Source organism: Mustela putorius, unplaced genomic scaffold, assembly GCF_011764305.1.
Source record: "Mustela putorius furo isolate JIRA1106 unplaced genomic scaffold, ASM1176430v1.1 tig00000127_pilon_pilon_pilon, whole genome shotgun sequence".
In the NCBI taxonomy this organism is placed as follows: Eukaryota; Metazoa; Chordata; class Mammalia; order Carnivora; family Mustelidae; genus Mustela; species Mustela putorius.
Genome location: NW_025421288.1, coordinates 1,068,593 through 1,088,573, shown reverse-complemented (window position 1 = coordinate 1,088,573; position 19,981 = coordinate 1,068,593). Strand labels below are relative to the sequence as shown.

General features: G+C 36.1%; 1 protein-coding gene and 1 pseudogene across 1 annotated transcript; both read right to left on the bottom strand.

The window, feature by feature from the left end:
* Positions 1-533: 533 nt before the first annotated feature.
* LOC101670154 lies at positions 534-1,461 on the bottom strand (annotated as a pseudogene).
* A 15,135-nt stretch (positions 1,462-16,596) lies between these two features.
* Positions 16,597-17,514, bottom strand: LOC101670453 (olfactory receptor 4A15-like). The gene has a single exon (XM_004781651.2). The coding sequence runs from the start codon at positions 17,512-17,514 to the stop codon at positions 16,597-16,599; it is 918 nt and encodes a 305-aa protein (XP_004781708.2).
* Between the last annotated feature and the right edge of the window lie 2,467 nt (positions 17,515-19,981).

The window sequence follows — 19,981 nt, the reverse complement described above, 5'->3', positions numbered from 1 at the left end:
TATTCATTATTTTTGCATCACACCCAGTGCTCCATGCGATCCGTGCCCTCTCCAATACCCACCACCTGGTACCACAACCTCCCACCCCCCGCCCCTTCAAAACCCTCAGATATTTTTTCAGAGTCCATAGTCTCTCATGGTTCACCTTCCCTTCCAATTTCCCCCAACTCCCTTCTCCTCTCTAACTCCCCATAGCATGGAGGACATGGGGAGTTTTTCACATTTTAAATTTAAAAACTCCTGTTTCTGAATTCTCATTTCGGTATGTCAAGAAAAATATGAATACAGAGTGAAATTAATTTTATTTTTAATTATAATAGGACAAATACCTGTGCCTTTTTTATACCTGTGCCTTTTATTCATCTTCCAGAATTTACTGATTAGATTGATTCTTACCTAAGAAGACAGTTTATTCTACTTTTTGATGTCTTTGTGTAAAATTTTAAAAAATATATCTCTAGAGAATTCATCGAATTGCTTAAATGTATTGTTATAATTTATTACCTATTTCTTGCTTTATAATTAATGTGGGTTCACTGTAAGTGACACATTCTTATTCTTTCTTTGGTTAAATTGTTACACCAGAATTTTTTCATAGCATTTTTCATCTCTGAATATCTTAAAGCATATATTAAAGGATTTAACATGGGAGTGATCACTGTATAAATCAGAGTTACAGATTTATCAATGGGAAAGTTGGAAATAGGTCTAACATACATGAAAATGCAGGGAACAAAAAAGAACACAACCACTGTGGTGTGGGAACTGCAAGTAGACAAGGCTTTGTGTGGCTTTTAAGAGAATTGAGAATGACTCAATAGAAGATGAGTAGAAAGATAAAGATGACCATACAGATTGTTCCACCATTGACAACCACAGTGAGGCCTATCACATAAGTGTCAGTGCAGGCAAGTTCTGATAACGGGTACATGTCACAGATGAAGTGCTTGATGACATTGGGGCCACAAAATGGGAGGCTATACACAAAAAGAAGCTGAACCATAGAATGCACAAGACCTCCAATCCAGGCTGCCACTAACAGCAGGATGCAAACCTGCCAATTCATAACAGTCAAGTAATGCAGTGGCCTACAGATGGCCACATAGTGATCATAGGCCATGGCCACCAGAAGGAAGACCTCTGAACCCCCAAAGAGGTGTTCTAGGAAGAGCTGGCCCATGCAAGCTTGGAAGGAAATGGTTTTTCTGTCCCAGAGTAAGTCTATAATCGGTTTGGGTGAGATGACAGTGGAATAAACAGCATCCATAAGTGACAGGCGAGGAAGAAGCACATGGGGTAGTCCAGAGAGGGGCTGCTAAAAACAGTCACCAAAATGAATAGTTTGTCCACCATTGTCACAATGTAGATGAGGAAAATCATGACAAATAATGTCTTCTGTCCCTCAGGATCCTGAGTGAGGCCAAGAAGGACAAATTCTGTCACATTATTATTATTTCCCATGTGATCTTTCTATCAGGCCTGTTTCAGGAATGAGAACTCAGGAGAACAGGACCTGTAATGAAATCATAAACCATAAATATGTCTGTTGTTAAGAGCACATCTTCATCGTTATGTCATTTTCTACAGCAGTTCACACACAATAAATATTTAATGATATCTACTGAGTTCTTCCTCCAAAAAGCCCATTACACCTTCCCTTGACAACCCTATTTTTCTTCAGATGATATTTTTGGCTGGCAAGTAAGTTCTTTCTCTAAGTCTTAAAGGAGCATCTACAGAAAAGAATAATCAAAAGCCCAAATGTAGTAATAGATTTACATTATATATTTATATTAATTGAATTTATATTTATTTATATTATATTTTATTTATATTATTTTATGTATAATACATACTATTGAAACTATGTCAGTTTTTGGCACAGAAATCAACAGTCACAACCAAGGACATGATTCCTGCTCTCCAGAAATTTACTTTTGGTAATGGCAATAAACTACACAAATCAGCATAGAGTCAGTCCTTTGAGGCAGTAGTATTTGCAGTAAGTACCTTTAGAATGTGATTTATCTAGCACCAAAAGTAGCATCTTCTCTGGGACAATTCACTTAATATTATGCTATCCTAATACTAGATGTTCAGACTAGACTTTGACATAACAACTAGACTGAAGAGTATCCAACAACTACAAAATTATTTAGTACATCATTCCCTTTCACAATGACTTGGTCTGATTCTCTATCAGCTTTTTAAGGAGTTGGAAGTTCTTTCCCTTTAATTTTTGCCTACCCCACAATTTTCAACACACATTCACTATCTAGATTTTCAGCAAATATATTTGAACAAAGATGAACTGACCTGCAATTTTCACAAATTGGTACATCAGTTTCTGGTATTTTTTTCTTAAATTCTTAGTGTAAGCAAGGTAGTGAGGGAGGAAAAATAGATCCTGAAAACAGAGGCAGGGGACAATGTGGCATTGTTTTATTTATAATGCTTCTTAGGTACTGACAGCACTCAAAACTAGAACTTCAGAGGTGCCTGGGTGGCTCAGTCGGTTAAGCATCTGATTTTGGCTCAGATAATGATCTCAGGGTTCTGGGATAGAGCTCCACCTGGAGACACACCTTGAAACCCACCTAAGGCCCTGTGCTCAGTGGGGAGCCTTCTTCTCCCTCTCCCCCTACCTGTCCCCAGCCCTCATGCGCTCTTCCTCTCATAAATAAATAAGTAAAATCTTAAGAAAAAAAAGAACCTCAATGCCCAGTTTGCAAAAAAACTGTACATTGAGGGGAGAAGTCTAAGCCCAGGGTAAGAAGGCATGTGTTTGAGTCATCTTCTAAATGTAATTACAAGCCTGTCTCAGTCTGCTCACTGGAAAATAAAGTGATTGAACTAGGTAATCTCAGAATCCTTTCCAGTCCAACTATTTGTGATACTTTTCATGCATCCCCACCTCTTCAATTATATGACATTTTAAACAATTTTTATTTTGTTCAGTTCATCATTAGTTTTTAATGTAGTGTTCAACAATTCATTAGCTGCGTAAAGCACCCAGTGCTCATCACAATACATGCCTTCCTTAATACCCATCACCCTGCTGACATTTTTTCTCTTTTCATATTTTTATAATTAGATAAAAATTTCTGAGCTTATCACTGTTACTTAAAAAATGCTATTCAGTGGCAAATGGGATTTAATCATTGCAAAGACAAGATAATGATTATGAGTCTCTTATTCAGTGTACCTATTTAAGACCCAAAACAACCTTGTAGAAAGAACATAGCACAGTGGCGAATAATATGGTCTCTGGAGCTGCACTGCCTGTGTTGGAATCCCAGCTCCACCACTTCCCATCTAAGCGAACTTTGGCAACCTAACCTCTCTGGGTCTCAGTTTCATGATTTTTAGAATGGGGATGACAACAGTTTCTACCTCCTAAGACTACTGTTTTATTACAAAGAAATCACCTAGAACATGCCTGGCACCTGGTAAAAGCTCAGTAAATTATAGTATTATTAATGCTCTTGAATCTTTCACTATTAAATTACATCAGAACAAATCATCTGGATTTTTGTCAGTTTGACAAGAATTATAGACAACATTGTCTCGATAAAAAGAGAATAGTGCATCCATAGCTCATGAACCCCTTTTCTGTGCATAGGATAAGGTTTTATGCTGTAGGAATTACCTATTTTCTTGCATATGTGTAGTAATAATTATCTATGATGAAATGTATCTTGACTAGATGCAAACATAAATCTAGAGGGAAAAAAAGAGAAGAAGTATCAAATCAGGAAGGAAAAATTATATTTAAGAAATGAATATCCATAGGTTAAAAAAAAAACTATTAATGTGATAATTATATAACCTTACTATTCTTTGAAAAATCTTAATCAGAAAGATCTCCTTTAGTGAGAGAATACTAGAAGCTAAAACACCTGAGGCTTACAGGGGTCACTCAGGAGGCATTTGGGGGAATCATAACAATTCAATGCACAGTACTTCTCAGTAAAGGGTGGGGAAGGAAAATTGAAAAAGAATAAAAACACTCTTTTCCCAGAGACCCTACATCTGATAGTAAGGACAAAATTAAAAGAGAAAAGAATTGTACAGCTACAGATACACCTAAACTTTTGGGTTATTCAATGGTCAGGAAAATTGCAGAATTACTAAACCTCAAATATAGATAAGTTGATTCTATTCCCATGGCCATGTGCTGGAGAAGATTGAGCTTTCCTTACTAGTCACATATGACGAATAGTCCACATGCCTCATTCACATGGCTATTCCATTTGGTTTAAGAGTTCTATCACTGTTGAAGCTGTAGATTGACAAAGCCACACCTGTTGAAGAACATAAGGTTATAAGGCAGTCTATATCCAGTTATTATTTTTCAGTCCTTACTTTCTTCAGGAAATAGTGTTCTCTTGTTAATCACTGATGTTGGATTTCACCAGAATAAATCTTCTATTAGTCAATTAAATTATTTACACGTACAAACTAGGTATTCAAACTATTCTCCACAGTTTATGTCATCGAAGATTTGATACTATAAAAACTGACAGATGGTGTTCCAGGACTTTAATAACTAAAACCACTGAGTTAACATGGCTCTATTTTAAAAGTATAATTTACATAGTTTCTTACAGATATGCCTTTAAAAAGATCAGTTAAAATCCCATGGTACAAAAATAATATAGTACTTTCTAATTACAGCTTTATGTCTAAGTAGCCAAAACTTACTTCCCTGAACATGAGTTTCTTCATGAATATATACAAATATGGTTTCTGTAATAATTTTAAGATTCATATATAACAGCCCACATCAAACTTCCAGAAGAGAATATATTTTCCTTTATATTCCAACATACTTGATATGAAATACGATTCTTAAATAATCTAAGAGTAATTATAAATATTGGCATATTATGTAAAATACATCCCATGAACCAAGGTTATTTATAAATCCATTAGTTCACTTTAAACTAAAATAAAGTCTGTTTGAGGTTCTCTCCCTTCATCCCCCCACCAGTGTGCTCTCCCTTTCTCTCTCTCCCTTTGTCTCTCTCTCAAAGTAAATAAAATATTTTTTAAAAATGTTTTACCTGGGACACCTGGGTGGCTCAGTTGGTTGGACAACTGCCTTCAGCTCAGGTCATGATCTTGGAGTCCTGGGATCAAGTCCCGCATCGGGCTCCCAGGTCCACAGGGAGTCTGCTTCTCCCTCTGACCTTCTCCTGGCTCATGTTCTCTCTCGCTGCCTGTCTCACTATTAATAAATAAAAATCTTTAAAAAATAAAAACTAAAAAAAAGTTTTACCTTTTCCCCTTTGTTATTTGTCAAATGGACAATAAACATCTGTCAGGCTACAATACTAAAACCAAATACATTTATATACACTGGCTAATTTCAGTTTTGCTAGCTTAATTCAGAATTCCTCCAATGAAAATATATGGTATATAAGACACTACCTATAGTTAAGTAAATCACATGAATTTTCATTGAGTATACCTTGGCTGTTTTAAGGACTAACTTCTTGGCTTCATGTTTTAAGGACTAACTTCTTTTCTTTGGTCTTTAAAATCAGTGCTTCTTTCAATGTGGATAACTGTAGATACTTTGCATATCTGTGTGTGACCATAGAACATATAATAATGCGTGGTTAATCAGTACATCTAGAAATGGTCCCAAGTGGTCACATTTTTCACATTTCCATGCAGGCTTCTCATCATCTCAGTCTTTCAGATGAGTGCAAAACTACCCATGTGGATGTCTAGAATATAAACACACTTAAATACAAAATATATTTACTGTGCAAAGATAGTTGAACTACCCATTTTCTGGGAAAATGTCATCAGAGAAAGAAAAAGCTGCTATGTTTAAAAACTATGCAAAAAATTGGCCTAATTAGTAGAAGTAAACTTGGGCAAGCCCTTATCTGCCAATACAAAAACCCTCAATTTTTAAAATAACCTTAAACTAGTTACCTGAATGAATCTCTTATTAGGCAGTTATGGTGAGGTAACCAAAAAATTATTTCATTCATGTGTTTGGACATTAATATGTCTCTGTCGATCAAAATTCCACTGGTATTCTTCAAAGAGCTGGAGCAAATAATCCTAAAATTTGTATGGAATCAGAAGAGACCCAAAATCGCTAAGGAAATGTTGAAAAACAAAAATAAAGCTGGGGGTATCACCTTACCTGATTTCAAGCTTTACTACAAAGCTGTGATCACCAAGACAGCATGGTACTGGCATAAAAACAGACACATAGACCAGTGGAACAGAGTAGAGAGCCCAGATATGGACCCTCAACTCTATGGTCAATTAATCTTCAACAAAACAGGAAAAAATATACAGTGGAAAAAAGACAGTCTCTTCAATAAATGGTGCTGGGAAAACTGGACAGCTATATGTAGAAGAATGAAACTCGACCATTCTCTTACACCGTACACAAAGGTAAACTCAAAATGGATAAAAGACCTCAATGAGAGACAGGAATCCATCAGAATCCTAGAGAATATAGACAGTCATCTCTGTGCCTAACAAAACAAATTCTGGAATTTGCTTCCCAGAAGATCAATGACTGAGCAATGTCTCACATAGAAAGAGAACTCTTTATCTATTCAGTCATTCAAAACATATTCCTAAGGCTGCTTCCATAATGAAAATCATGTTTCTACCTCTCCCCAGCTTCATCCCAGAGAACCAGAATCTCCCATATGTTTGCACAAGCAATGAGGGATATCTATGCACAGGAAAATATATCAAGGAAACATCTAGGGAATGAAGAGAAACTCCAGCATAGGCAGATATTTGAGTTGTCAGAAATCTCTTGGGCCATTATACCAGGAAAATAGTCCTTCCATTTATATGTGCAGACACAACCTAGAGCTTTACACATCACTACTGTTTTCAATGAAAGAGAATGTAAGACCATTATAGATTAGCTTATTAGAATATTGGGAACAAATTCAAATACAGTAAACTCCTCTGGACAGTTTTCTTTGCAGGGCAATCCCTAGAGAAAAAAATGACTTTTTTTGCCAAGAACGATTAGTGAGTTAGTAGTGGTTAAGCAATGGCCTTTGGCTCAAGTCATGATCTTGGAGTCACAGAATGGAGTCCTGACTCCCTGCTTAGCAGGAGTCTGCTTCTCCTTCTGCCTCTCAACCCATATGTGCTCTCTCTCATTTTCTCTCTCTCAAATGAATAAAAATATTTTTATTTTTTTAAAGTAGCAGGCAGTCAAATATGTGAAAAATCTCTTATTTGAATAGAAGAAAAAATTAAACAAATAATAAATTGTGAGTTTCATATAGCAAAACTAAGTAAGGCAAATCACATTTAAGCCAATGTGAAAGGATAACCAGTGTTGGGTTCACTAATCCAATCATGTCCTCAGCCAAGAAAGTCCTATCTCTAGCTGTTAGCATCTCTACTCAGAGGCCCTGGTGCTGAGACAGAAGGCCTTAGGATGAGGGAATCTGCTGAGGTTGAAATTGAAACTCATTAAAAGGTAGTCACAGTTCTGTAGGTCTGTGTTGGAATGGATGCAGTTGACCAACACCTGAATCTATGTCAACTAACACTGTAATGATTTTCAGTTCATTAATTCAATCCTTTAATTTTAGTCCAATATCCACTGAATGTTTATACAAGAAACAAATTATTTTCCAACAAGAGCCTGCCTCTACATCAAAACTCCGGGGGCTTCCACTCTAATTTGTTTTCCCACAGCTTACAATGAGCTCCAATGAGCATCTTCATCTCCACATGTCTTGAGTTGTGAACTGTATTTTCTATTTCAGAAGGATCAATGATAATGAGTGATTAAATAACTGTATGAATCAGTTGAAGATCTTCCTTACATGCTAAACCAAACAACAAGTTGCTTATTTCAGCTTACTTAAATTTATGGATAGCTTTATACTTATGCTAAAGATAAAACTTTAAAAGCAGCCATCAAAAGAAATGAAATCTTGCCATTTGCGACAACGTGGATGGAACTAGAGTGTATCATGCTTAGCGAAATAAGTCAAGCAGAGAAAGACAACTATCATACGATCTCCCTGATATGAGGAAGCGGTGATGCAACATGGGGGCTTAAGTGGGTAGGAGAAGAATAAATGAAACAAGATGGGATTGGGAGGGAGACAAACCATAAGTGACTCTTAATCTCACAAAACAAACTGAGGGTTGCTGGGGAGAGGGGGTTTGGGAGAAGGGGGTGGGATTATGGACATTGGGGAGGGTATGTGCTTTGGTGAGTGCTGTGAAGTTTGTAAACCTGGTGATTCACAGACCTGTACCCCTGGGGATAAAAATATATGTTTATAAAAAATAAAAAAATAAAATAACAATCAAAAAAAAAAGCAACTATGCTTTTAATTTAAGAAGTTACAAAAAGAGGAATAAATTAAAGCTGGGGAGGGAGGGGGATGTAATGAAAGAAAGATCAAAAATTAATACAATAGAAAACATAAAATAAACAAAATAGTCAAAAGTTGATACTTTCATATTACAATGATAAATTTCTAGCAAAAGTGATCAAGAGAAAATTACCAATATCAACAATTAAAAAGCAGATGAAATCATACATATGCTTTGGTGTTTTTTTTAAATGTTTAGATAGATCTTTATTTATTGATTGATTGATTTTTTTGGTGGTGTGTATTATAGAGGGCACAGATTGCATGGAGCACTGGGTGTGGTGAAAAAATAATGAATACTGAATATTATGTTGAAAATAAATTTAAGAAAAAGTATATGCTTTAGTTTTTGAAATGGTAATAAATGGTTCTTGTGTAAAACATAATTGTAATAAATTTGATACCTTAAGAAAATGGGTAAAATAAAGGAAAAACACAAACTTCTGAAAAAAGACTAAAAAATAAATCAAAAAGTTAAATACTCCTGTATCTTTCCAAGAAGGGGACTGTTATATTTCTGAAGATTTTATTTATTTATTTGACAGACAGAGATTACAAGTAGGCAGAGAGGCAGGCAGAGAGAGAGGAGGAAGCAGGCTCCCCGCTGAGCAGAGAGCCTGATGTGGAGCTTGATCCCCAGGACCCTGGGATCATGACCTGAGCCAAAGGCAGAGGCTTTAACCCACTGAGCCACCGAGGTGCCCCTGTCCAATTTTTGTAAATGGGATTGTGTCATAGAAAACCCTAAGGAATCTACACAGATTACTAGAATTAATAAGTGAATTTAGTCAGTTTTAGGATACAAGATCCAAATAAAATATTAAATTACAAGAACTACTGGGTTCAAGTATAAAACTGGCTCTCAATCCTAGCCTCTCCAAAAAACAAAAAGCTCTGAAAATGAGAAATGGTACCAAAATAAATATAATCTCAAAGTTGTAGATATAAGACCCTAGTGAACACTTCAGAAAGATTTAAGGTATGTCTACTAAAGTCTCTTAACCAGTAAAAAAAATATGTCTAAGATTTAAGGATGTTAATCCACAGACTTCTTTCAGCCCAATCCTGAGAGGAACCAGTCTCAAAAGTATTTCTGGGTGAAGCACTTTTATAAACTTTAATGAAAACATATAGAAATTTTTAAGATAATTGCACAAAAGGAAGCACATGGCCTTTCCTTGTAAACCAATACCCTTGGTTATATTGTCCACCCTCAAATTGTATGTAGGGCATATGGAAGAAATAGCATGTTTCTAGTTTATAGAGTTTCTTTTTTCAAGTCATAAAATATAATTTTATTATTTATTTATTTATGTTTTCCCACCTTTATTAAAATAAAATTGATATGTAACATTGTACAACATAATAATGATCTGATATATGCATATATTGCAAAATGATTACCACAATGAGGTTAGTTGATACAACAGCACCTCACAACTAGAATTTTTAGGTGGAATGAAAGCACTTAAGATTCACTCTCTCAGCAACTATGTTTATAAAAAATTGTTGTTCACTACTGAACGCTGCTATATGTTAGCTCCCAGAACTTACTCATCTTATAGCTAGTACTCTTTAAGAAATATCTCCTATTTCCCCCCACCCTTCAGTTCTTGCCTTCTATATGTCAGATTTTTTAATTCCACACATAAATGAGATCATAGAGTGTTTGTCTTTCTCTGTCTGACAATTTCACTTCAAGAGAAAGCAAAGAAAAAGAAGTTGCTGTGGCTGATATCGAAGAGATTACTGCCTATGTTCTCCTCTAGGATTCTGATGGATTCCTGTCTCACGTTGAGGTCTTTTATCCATTTTGCGTTTATCTTTGTCTACGGTGTAAGAGAATGGTCGAATTTCATTCTTCTACATATAGCTGTCCAGTTTTCCCAGCACCATTTATTGAAGAGACTGTCTTTTATCCACTGTATATTTTTTCCTGTTTTGTTGAAGATTAGTTGACCATAGAGTTGAGGATCCATATCTGGGCTCTCTACTCTGTTCCACTGGTCTATGTGTCTGTTTTTATGCCAGTACCATGCTGTCTTGGTGATCACAGCTTTGTAGTAAAGCTTGAAATCAGGTAAGGTGATGCTCCCAGCTTTATTTCTGTTTTTCAACATTTCCTTAGCGATTTTGGGTCTCTTCTGATTCCATACAAATTTTTGGATTATTTGCCCCAGCTCTTTGAAGAATACCGATGGAATTTTGATTGGAATAACATTAAAAGTATAGATTGCTCTAGGCAGTATAGACATTTTAACAATGTTTATTCTTCCAATCCAAGAGCATGGAATGGTCTTCCATCTTTTTGTGTCTTTTTCAATTTCTTTCATGAGTGTTCTGTAGTTCCTCAAGTACAGACCCTTTACCTCTTTGGTTAGGTTTTTGTTTTTTGTTTTTTGTTTTTTTCATTTATTTATTTTCAGCATAACAGTATCATTATTTTTTCACCACACCCAGTGCTCCATGCAATCCGTGCCCTCTATTATACCCACCACCTGGTACCCCGACCTCTCACCCCCCGCCCCTTCAAAACCCTCAGATTGTTTTTCAGAGTCCATAGTCTCTCATGGTTCACCTCCCCTTCCAATTTCCCCCAACTCCCTTCTCCTCTCTAACTCCCCATGTCCTCCATGCTTTTTGTTACGCTCCACAAATAAGTGAAACCATATGATAATTGACTCTCTCTGCTTGACTTATTTCACTCAGCATAATCTCTTCCAGTCCTGTCCTTGCTACAAAAGTTGGGTATTCATCCTTTCTGATGGAGGCATAATACTCCATAGTGTAAATGGACCACATCTTCCTTATCCATTCATCCATTGAAGGGCATCTTGGCTCTTTCCACAGTTTGGCGACTGTGGCCATTGCTGCTATAAGCATTGGGGTACAGATAGCCCTTCTTTTCACAACATCTGTATCTTTGGTTAGATTTATTCCCAGGTATCTTTTGGTTCTTGGTGCTATAGTAAATGGAATTGATTCTCTAATTTCCCTTTCTTTATTTTCATTGTTAGTGTATACGAAAGCCACTGATTTCTGCACATTGACTTTGTATCCTGACACGTTGCTGAATTGCTGTATGGGTTTTAGTAGTTTGGGGGTGGAGTCTTTTGGGTTTTCCATATAAAGAATCATGTCAGGGCGCCTGGGTGGCTCAGTGGATTAAGCCGCTGCCTTCGGCTCAGGTCATGATCTCAGGATCCTGGGATCGAGTCCCGCATCGGGCTCTCTGCTCAGCAGGGAGCCTGCTTCCCTCTCTCTCTCTCTCTGGCTGCCTCTCTGTCTACTTGTGATTTCTCTCTGTCAAATAAATAAATCTTTAAAAAAAAAAAAAGAATCATGTCATCTGCGAAGAGAGAGAGTTTGACTTCTTCATTGCCAATTTGGATACCTTTTATTTCTCTTTGTTGTCTGATTGCTGTTGCTAGGACTTCTAATACTATGAAAAAATAATGAATACTGTTTTTCTGAAAATAAATTAATTAATAAAAAATATTTTTTAAAAAATTTTAAAACAAAGAGAAAGCAAAGAGAGAGAGAGAGAGATCTCAAAGTCTCTCATGGTGTTGCAGTTGGTAGGATTGTCTTCTTTTTGATAGCTGAATGACTTTCTCTTATATACACTTTTTCTTTTTCCATTCATCCATCACTGGATGGTTAGGTTGTTCCAATATTGGCTATTGTGAGTAATACTACCATAAACTTAGGAGTGCAGATATCTCCTTGAGATGCTGATTTTATATTCTTGGATACACTCACAGAAGGGGCATTTCTGGACCATATTGTGGTTTTATTTCACTTTATTGAAGAATCTCCATGCCATTATGCACAGTGGCTGAAAACCTTTACATACCCAACAACAGTGAACTAGGGTTCCCTTCTCTCTACATCCTCTCCAGCACATTATCTCGTAATTGTTTGTAACATCCATCCTAACAGGTATATCTCATTGTGGTTTTGATTTGCATTTCTCTGATGATTAGTAACATTGAGGACCTTCCCATGTTCTGCTTGACTATTTGTATGTCTTCTTTAAAAAATATCTATTCAGACCCTTTGTCAATTTTTTTTTACCAGTTTCTTGTTTTTATTTGCTTTTTTCCTATTTAGTTGTATAAATTCTTCATACATTTTGGATATTAACTCCTTATAAAATAAATGACTTGAAAATATTTTCTTCCATTCCACAGATTGCCTTCCTTTTGGTGCAGAAGCAGTGTGGTTTTAGAACTTGAGATCCTGAACTTCAAGATCATGTCAGGATGGGATGAGTCCTTAACTGGCCTAATCCCTTCTGTGTCTTCCCTCAGGAAACCCTGAACTTTTACAAGTCTCTTACATACCTACTGGAAAGACAGACTACATGGGGAAGGAGAAGGAGCCAGAATATACCAGGCTTCTCACCATCCCTGCCAAGGCACAGCTCACATGAGTAAAGTCATCTGAAACACTCCCTAACACCCCCTAATCAGCTGAATACCAGAGAAAAACCTCAGTCCATGCTACATGGAACAGAATTGTTCTATCAAGTCCTCAACAAATTCATATCGCTCAGATACAGACCTTTATATAAAAAAGCCCTGTGTGTAGATAAATACAGGCCCGTGTATGATCAAACACACACACACACACACACACACACATAAAAGATATGTATTCCTATGGGTCATCAAATACTACCCCTAATGTTGTCAGATATACACCTCTGTATGTTCACATATAGACACATATATGAAGTTGGATACAGACCTACAGATCATTGACTATGTACCTACATATGGTTATACAGAGCTACATGAGGTCAGATACAGATCTCTGTGGTTGGATACATACTTGTGTATTGTCGAGTGTAGGCTTATGAACATTTGCATGCAAACAAACACCAGTGCCTACGAAAACTGTGCTCTAACTCATTCCAGCAAAGACATGGAGCCCTTTCTTATTATCTCATGGAAAATGTGAATTAAATGTAAATAAGACAAGCTCCTTCTTAAATAAGGAATTCAACAGGCAAGATTTATATATTCTATGGAAATTATTGCAATTTTTATTGAGACATTGATCAAGCCTTCACAATTTATGTCTCATTCTGGATGGGGAAAACAAGATATGAAAACATGCCAGTTTCCTTAAAATCAATGTGGAGTGTCATATAAAACTAAATATAGCTTTATGGGAGGATTTCAAACTTCACAAAATATTCAAAAAGTTTATAAGGAAAAATTAATATTTAGAAATTGCAAAAGACTTAAAAAGGCTGAGTAATTTAGGGAGATTATCCCTACCTGGTATAATACACGTTAAAATCCTTGGCTATTGACATAGAATGTTTGTCGTAGGAAAATACACCAAAAGAAAAGGAGGAGGAGAAGAGGGAGAGACAGCAGCAGAGGAGGAGAGGAAAAGGGCCCCAAATCAAACATACTATTGTATAAAATTTGACATATTAAATAGAAAAATTTTAAATTATTACTGAAATTAATAACTTTAGCAGATTATTTTTCCTGTTAGAGGAAAACAAGCTTAGATATATCCTCATCACAAACAAAAATAAATCCTAGATTATTTGAAAAGAAAACTTTTGGGGGAGTTATTTTTTTTAAATATTCAAATTTATAAGTTCACTGAATGACAGTAAATGACATTTCCCAAGTGATGTGCTAGAAGAAATCAAAGTAAAAGAATGTTAAAAGATGACATCCTTATATAAAACACCCATAGTTATAACAAAACAACATACTGTAGCAAATATCAAAGAAGATGCGAATGTATATAATAAAAAAAAAAGACTCAAAATTCTCACTCCAATAGTTTTAGATTTGAGAATGCCAGTAACTGACAAAGTTCATGGAGTGGATTCTATGTCCCAGACATTCTGTAAATACAGAGTACAAAGACTGTTCAGTAACGTTCTCTGCCTTAAGGGAACTTACAGACTGATGATCAGAGACAATTAACCAGGATATTTTTATCTCAGTACTTGAAATAACAATAAAAATTTGGAAATTAACTAAATGTCTATCTAAGTCCATTATAGAATACCATTGACTAGCTTCGGTATCATTTATTTCTCATGGTTCTGGGGTCTGCAAGTGTCCTGAAGTCCAAGATCAAGACACTTGCAGATCCTACCATCTGGTGAGAGCCTGCTTCCTAGTTCATAGATTACTATCTTTTTTCTGTTTCCTCACATGGGAAAAAATAACAAAAGGCAAGTGAGGTCTGTGGTGTCCCTTTTTTACTCATTTTTTAAAGATATTACTTATTTGTTTGAGAGAGAAAAAGAGAGAGAATAAGCAGCGAGAACAGCAGGTAGACAGAAAAGGTGGCTCCCCCGCTGAGCAGGGAGCCAGATGTGGGGCTCAAACCCAGCCTGGGATCATGGCCTGGGCCAAAGGCAGAGACTTAACCCACTGAGCCACCCAGGTGCCCCGGGGTATCTCTTTTTATCTTTTTTTTTTTTTTAAGATTTTATTTATTTATTCATGAGAGACAAAGAAAGGGGCAGAGAGAGAAGAAAAGAAGGGAGTGGAGTCCCATGAGGAATTCAGTCCCAGGGCCCTGAAGTCAGGATCTGAGCTGAAGGTAGACTCTTTTTTTTTTTTTTATAATTTTTTTTTAATTTTTTATAAACATGTATTTTTATCCCCAGGGGTACAGGTCTGTGAATCACCAGGTTTACACTGAACCACCCAGGTATTCCTGTGGTATCTCTTTTTAAGGAGACGTTAGACCCATTCATGAGAGCTCTGCCTTCATAACCTAATCACCTTCCAAACCCTCCACCTCTAAATACCATGTACTATATAGGATTTACCTCCTGAATTGGGGAGGGAACAAATATATTGAGTATATAGCAACATCCAAAACATGATGACTTCATTATGCAACTTCTGATAAAATCAAATGTTTACTATCATTTAATGAATAACGTCATGTTTGGGAAGACTTTGAGATGACATGAAGTATCTCTAGGTAATACTAACTGGGTTAAAAACTGGGATATAGAGTTTTTCATACACTGTGACTTAACAGTGAAAGGCTCAATTCCCCAAAGCCTGAGTACCTCATGAATCCAGACTAAATAAGGGAGGCAAAGCCAGGAGTTTCTTTGACTGCATGCTTCCTACATTTTTAGAGGCAAATAATATTGTCTCTCATACCTCATTCAGAGAGAGGGATGTTTAAGAAAGAGGTCTCCATTACGGAAATCAATATATATTATGGTGTCATTATTGCCGAATAATCTGCATTCCATCCACAACAGAGGTAATAATGGTTAGCCATGTTGTCAGCATCTTTCTGACAATGATATCATCCAAAATATCTGTCAGGCTCCATATTGCATATTTGAAGGTCATGAATTATGCATTATGGTAATTCCTCATAGGAAAGGAAGGGCCTAGGTCCTTAAAAAATACTATGAAACACTGTAAGCAGAAGAGATGGGGATGCTAAAAAAATGACAGAGATATTATCAGATATTCCAAATGATCAGCGAGTGTTAATGGGTCATCTCAGTGAAAATATAACACCAAACAAAGTTTCTCCACATGAGGAGATAGTAGGATTCCGTACTCAGAAAAATAAGTGAATTTAACCTATTACATCCATGTATTTTTTTCAATTTTTTTTCTTCACTTACCTTCTTTATGATTAATATTATAACTTGGAAACAGCATTCCCTTTCAATCTTATATGCTAAGCAATGAAAAAAATTACACAATTAAATATCTTGCAAATACAAAAATAAGACATATACCTGAGGTATTAATAGGATTGTCTTTGTAAAGAAGGAGTAAACCAAGTGCTAAGGTCCCATTCTTAAAATGCTTCTCAGAAATATGTAATGAGCACATCTAATTCTGAAAAAGAACAATTGGGCAAAAGAGAAGCAAGAGAAAACTGTCCAGTAATGAAAATAAAGGTACAGTATTAACTATAGCATAACTTACCACATAGAACCGAAACCCATAGTTTCAACAAAGACATTTCATACCCAAAAGCTATAGACTTATTTTCCTAACAATATATGAAAGTCTTAGAAATCATTTTGATCACTGTAAATATTTATACCTTAAATGTTTTCATCATACACAAGTTCATTAAACCTGAAGAGAAATTCATTACAAATAAATAATCCTTTCCTTGATGGAGCAACTCTTCATTGAAAAAAGGTGACAATTTCTCTTCAGCATCATTTTCTTCTTCTGGTCCACAGCTTTTTCATGGCATTTTTCATTTCTCCATTTCTCAGAGTATAGATCAGAGGGTTCAACATAGGGGTGATAACTGTGTAAAACACAGTCAAGAATTTATCAATGGGCAAGGTGAAAGGAGGTCTCACATACATAAAAATGCAAGGGACAAAGAAGAGGACCACCACTGTAATGTGAGAGCCACAAGTGGATAAGGCTTTGTGCCTCCCTTCCTGACTAAGAGTCTTCAGGGAGTGCAGAATGACCCCATAGGAAATGAGTAAGACTGTAAAGATGCCCACACAGATTCCTCCATCATTGGCAACTACAGTGAGGCCAATAATGTAGGTGTCAGTGCAGGCAAGTTTTAATAATGGATACATGTCACAGCCAAAGTGGTCGATGACATTGGGACCACAGAAGGGAAGGTTGTAAACTGAGAGAAGTTTAACGACTGCATGGAGAAAACCTCCAACCCAGGCCAACAGCAACAACAGAACACAAGCCCTTTGATTCATGATTGTCAAATAATGCAAGGGTTTGCAGATGGCCACATAGCGGTCATAGGCCATGACCACCAGGAGCAAAATCTCAGCACCACCAAATAAGTGCTCTATAAAGAGCTGGGACATGCAACCTTGGAAGGAAATGGTTTTCTTCTCATAGAGTAAGTCTATAATCATATTTGGTGTAATTGTAGTAGAATAAACAGCATCCATAAATGATAAGTAACCAAGGAAGAAGTACATAGGGGTAGCCAGGGTTGGACTGACTGCCACAGTCACCACAATGAGTAGGTTGCCCACCATCGTCATGATGTAGATGATCAAGAACACAACAAATAGTATTTTCTGACCTTGGAGACTCTGGGTGAGCCCCAAGAGGACAAACTCAGTCACATTGTTCCTGTGTTCCATATGTTCTTTTGCATCTCTTTATTTCACAGTTCAAGAAAAAATTAGCTATAAATGTGATAATTAATTACTGGTGACTTCCTGAAATCTAACACAATCTGTTTATTCATTTGCCTAATAGGCATTGTAGATTCTTATATTCCGGTACTTTCAGAAATTATAAGAATACAAGGTGGATGAAAACATTCTCCCTAACCTCACCAGTTTTGCTGACTTGGGCAGAGATAAGTCACTAAAAACATTGTGGGGAAAGGATACAGTAATAAATAAATGGAGGGGCACAACCAACTTTCCAACTGGAAGCTAGTAAAATTGTACATGTAATGAACTCTTCATATACAAATTTTTAAATTCATTGATTTAATGAAAAACTACAGCAAGATTTCTATTTACTTCCCAGCTAATGCAAGAGATGACTTTCTAACTTCTGGAATCCTCTTAACTCATAAATGAAATAGGTACATTTTATGATATCAAAACATCTCAAGGTCTTTAAAAAGATACCAGGACATCAGTAGATAAAAGTAGATGGGGGGAAAGACTTGCATTACAGAGGACATACACAGAGTTAATATCAAAATACACTCAGAGTAAGAAACCAATGGCAAGTGGGTAAATCATATAAAGAAGCACGTATAGGAATATCCAACAGACATATGCCATGATACTAAACTTTAAAGTAAACAGAAACATAGGATCAGAAGTAAGAGCTTGATTATGAAAGTGTCACCTTGGATTCCTCAAAATCACTCATTCAAGTCTGAGGATGCTACACCATATTCTAAACTTCCATAGATCAGCAAACAATGCTCAGAGAACATATCAATTGGGATCACCTGTAGAGTTAGAAATATCTGTCCCATTAAAAATATCCTTAAGCCTGAAATTAGTTTCTAAAAATACTGATGTTAGAGATGTTAGAGAAAGTACATTTATTCTGTATCTTTACATATGAAAATAACCAAAAGCAGTGTTACAGAACTGAGCTAATTCCCATATATTCTAATAACCATAAAGAATCACTAATATGGCTGATTATGAGATTCACACAGCAGGAATTTTAAAAGACTGAATCCCAGCACCACCAAGATGTAAAATATAAAGTCTACTTTGGAATCTTACAACTAGTTACAATTCCTGGGTTACCTGTTCTGAAACTCCTTTCAATTCAAGGTTGCAGTCCCTTGTCTTTTGTGCACTGATACCATCTCTGAGCACATAGACCAAGAAAACACAGGCATCATCACAGGATCTTTAACTATTTCCATGTGAACAACACTTTCTATGTTGCATAAATTCTTATTCATTTCAGTCTTTCAGAAAAAGTTTACCTCTTAAATTTCTGGGATTTTCAAAATGAATAAAAAGCCCCTGTAATCTAAAAAAGTCTGAACATTGGCTATGAACAAAGAGAACCAAAATCTTCATTGTTAGCCTAATTTGCCATAATACAAATGTTAAACCAACATCTTGATGACAAAAAAAAAAAAAAAAAAAAAAAAAAAGCCACTTTGTCGGAGAAAAAATTGTGAATTTCTTAAATAAAGATTGAGTGGTTTATTTTTCATGTCAATATAAATAAAATAGTGAAATATCCTTTATGACTTTATGACAGTCACTTCTCAATAATTTATCCTGATCTGTCTGCACAAAGCATAGTTAAAGTTTGGATTCCCTGAATGATGGAAAATAAGTTCTAGGTGAACTTAGTGAAGTTCTGACTCCATCATTTGATTCCTGAAAAAGCTAGTCATACGAACATGAATCCAAATACACTTTGAGATCCAGATAAAGGTCTGTAAACACTTTATCTTCATTTGAACCACAACAAGCGCCATTGAGTCATTCCACTGCTGCATCTCCACGAGTCATTCTTCCCTAATTAAATTCATTGGGACTCTCATCATAATTTTGAGGGTAGACCTGCATCTCCAGAGATGCCACCAGGATAATTACCATGTACAACAGGACTTGAAGAAACATGTCCTCTGGGGGCTGGAGGGGGAGGATGTAGAATCCCCAAAGAACAACTTAAGATTGAATCACCAAAGGAGAAATGTCCAGTGTGGACAGAATTAAAATATGTAAAACTTCTGTTCTTTCAAGCATGACTTTCAAAATAGGCAAAGCTATTTCATTTAGGTTTAAGCTATGTCTTTGCACATGGACACCTAGAACTGACTTTCAGAACATCATGAGAGCAAATTTCATACTACCCATTTTAATGTTGTCTCAAATGTAGTAAAGCAAGTTTCTCATGCAAGGGGAAGAATCTTGATTTTGTCACATAGGGGCACACAGGCAAGTAGATAGAAACTGTGTTAGTATGGGAGAGGGGAGGATGAAAACACTGTGGGAGGAGTCCACTTACCTCAAAGAGCTGAGAGACAACACTTAGCCAAAAAAAAAAAAAAAAAAAAAAAAAAAAAGAAACAAAACAAAACAAAACAAAAAACAAAAAACAATTTGC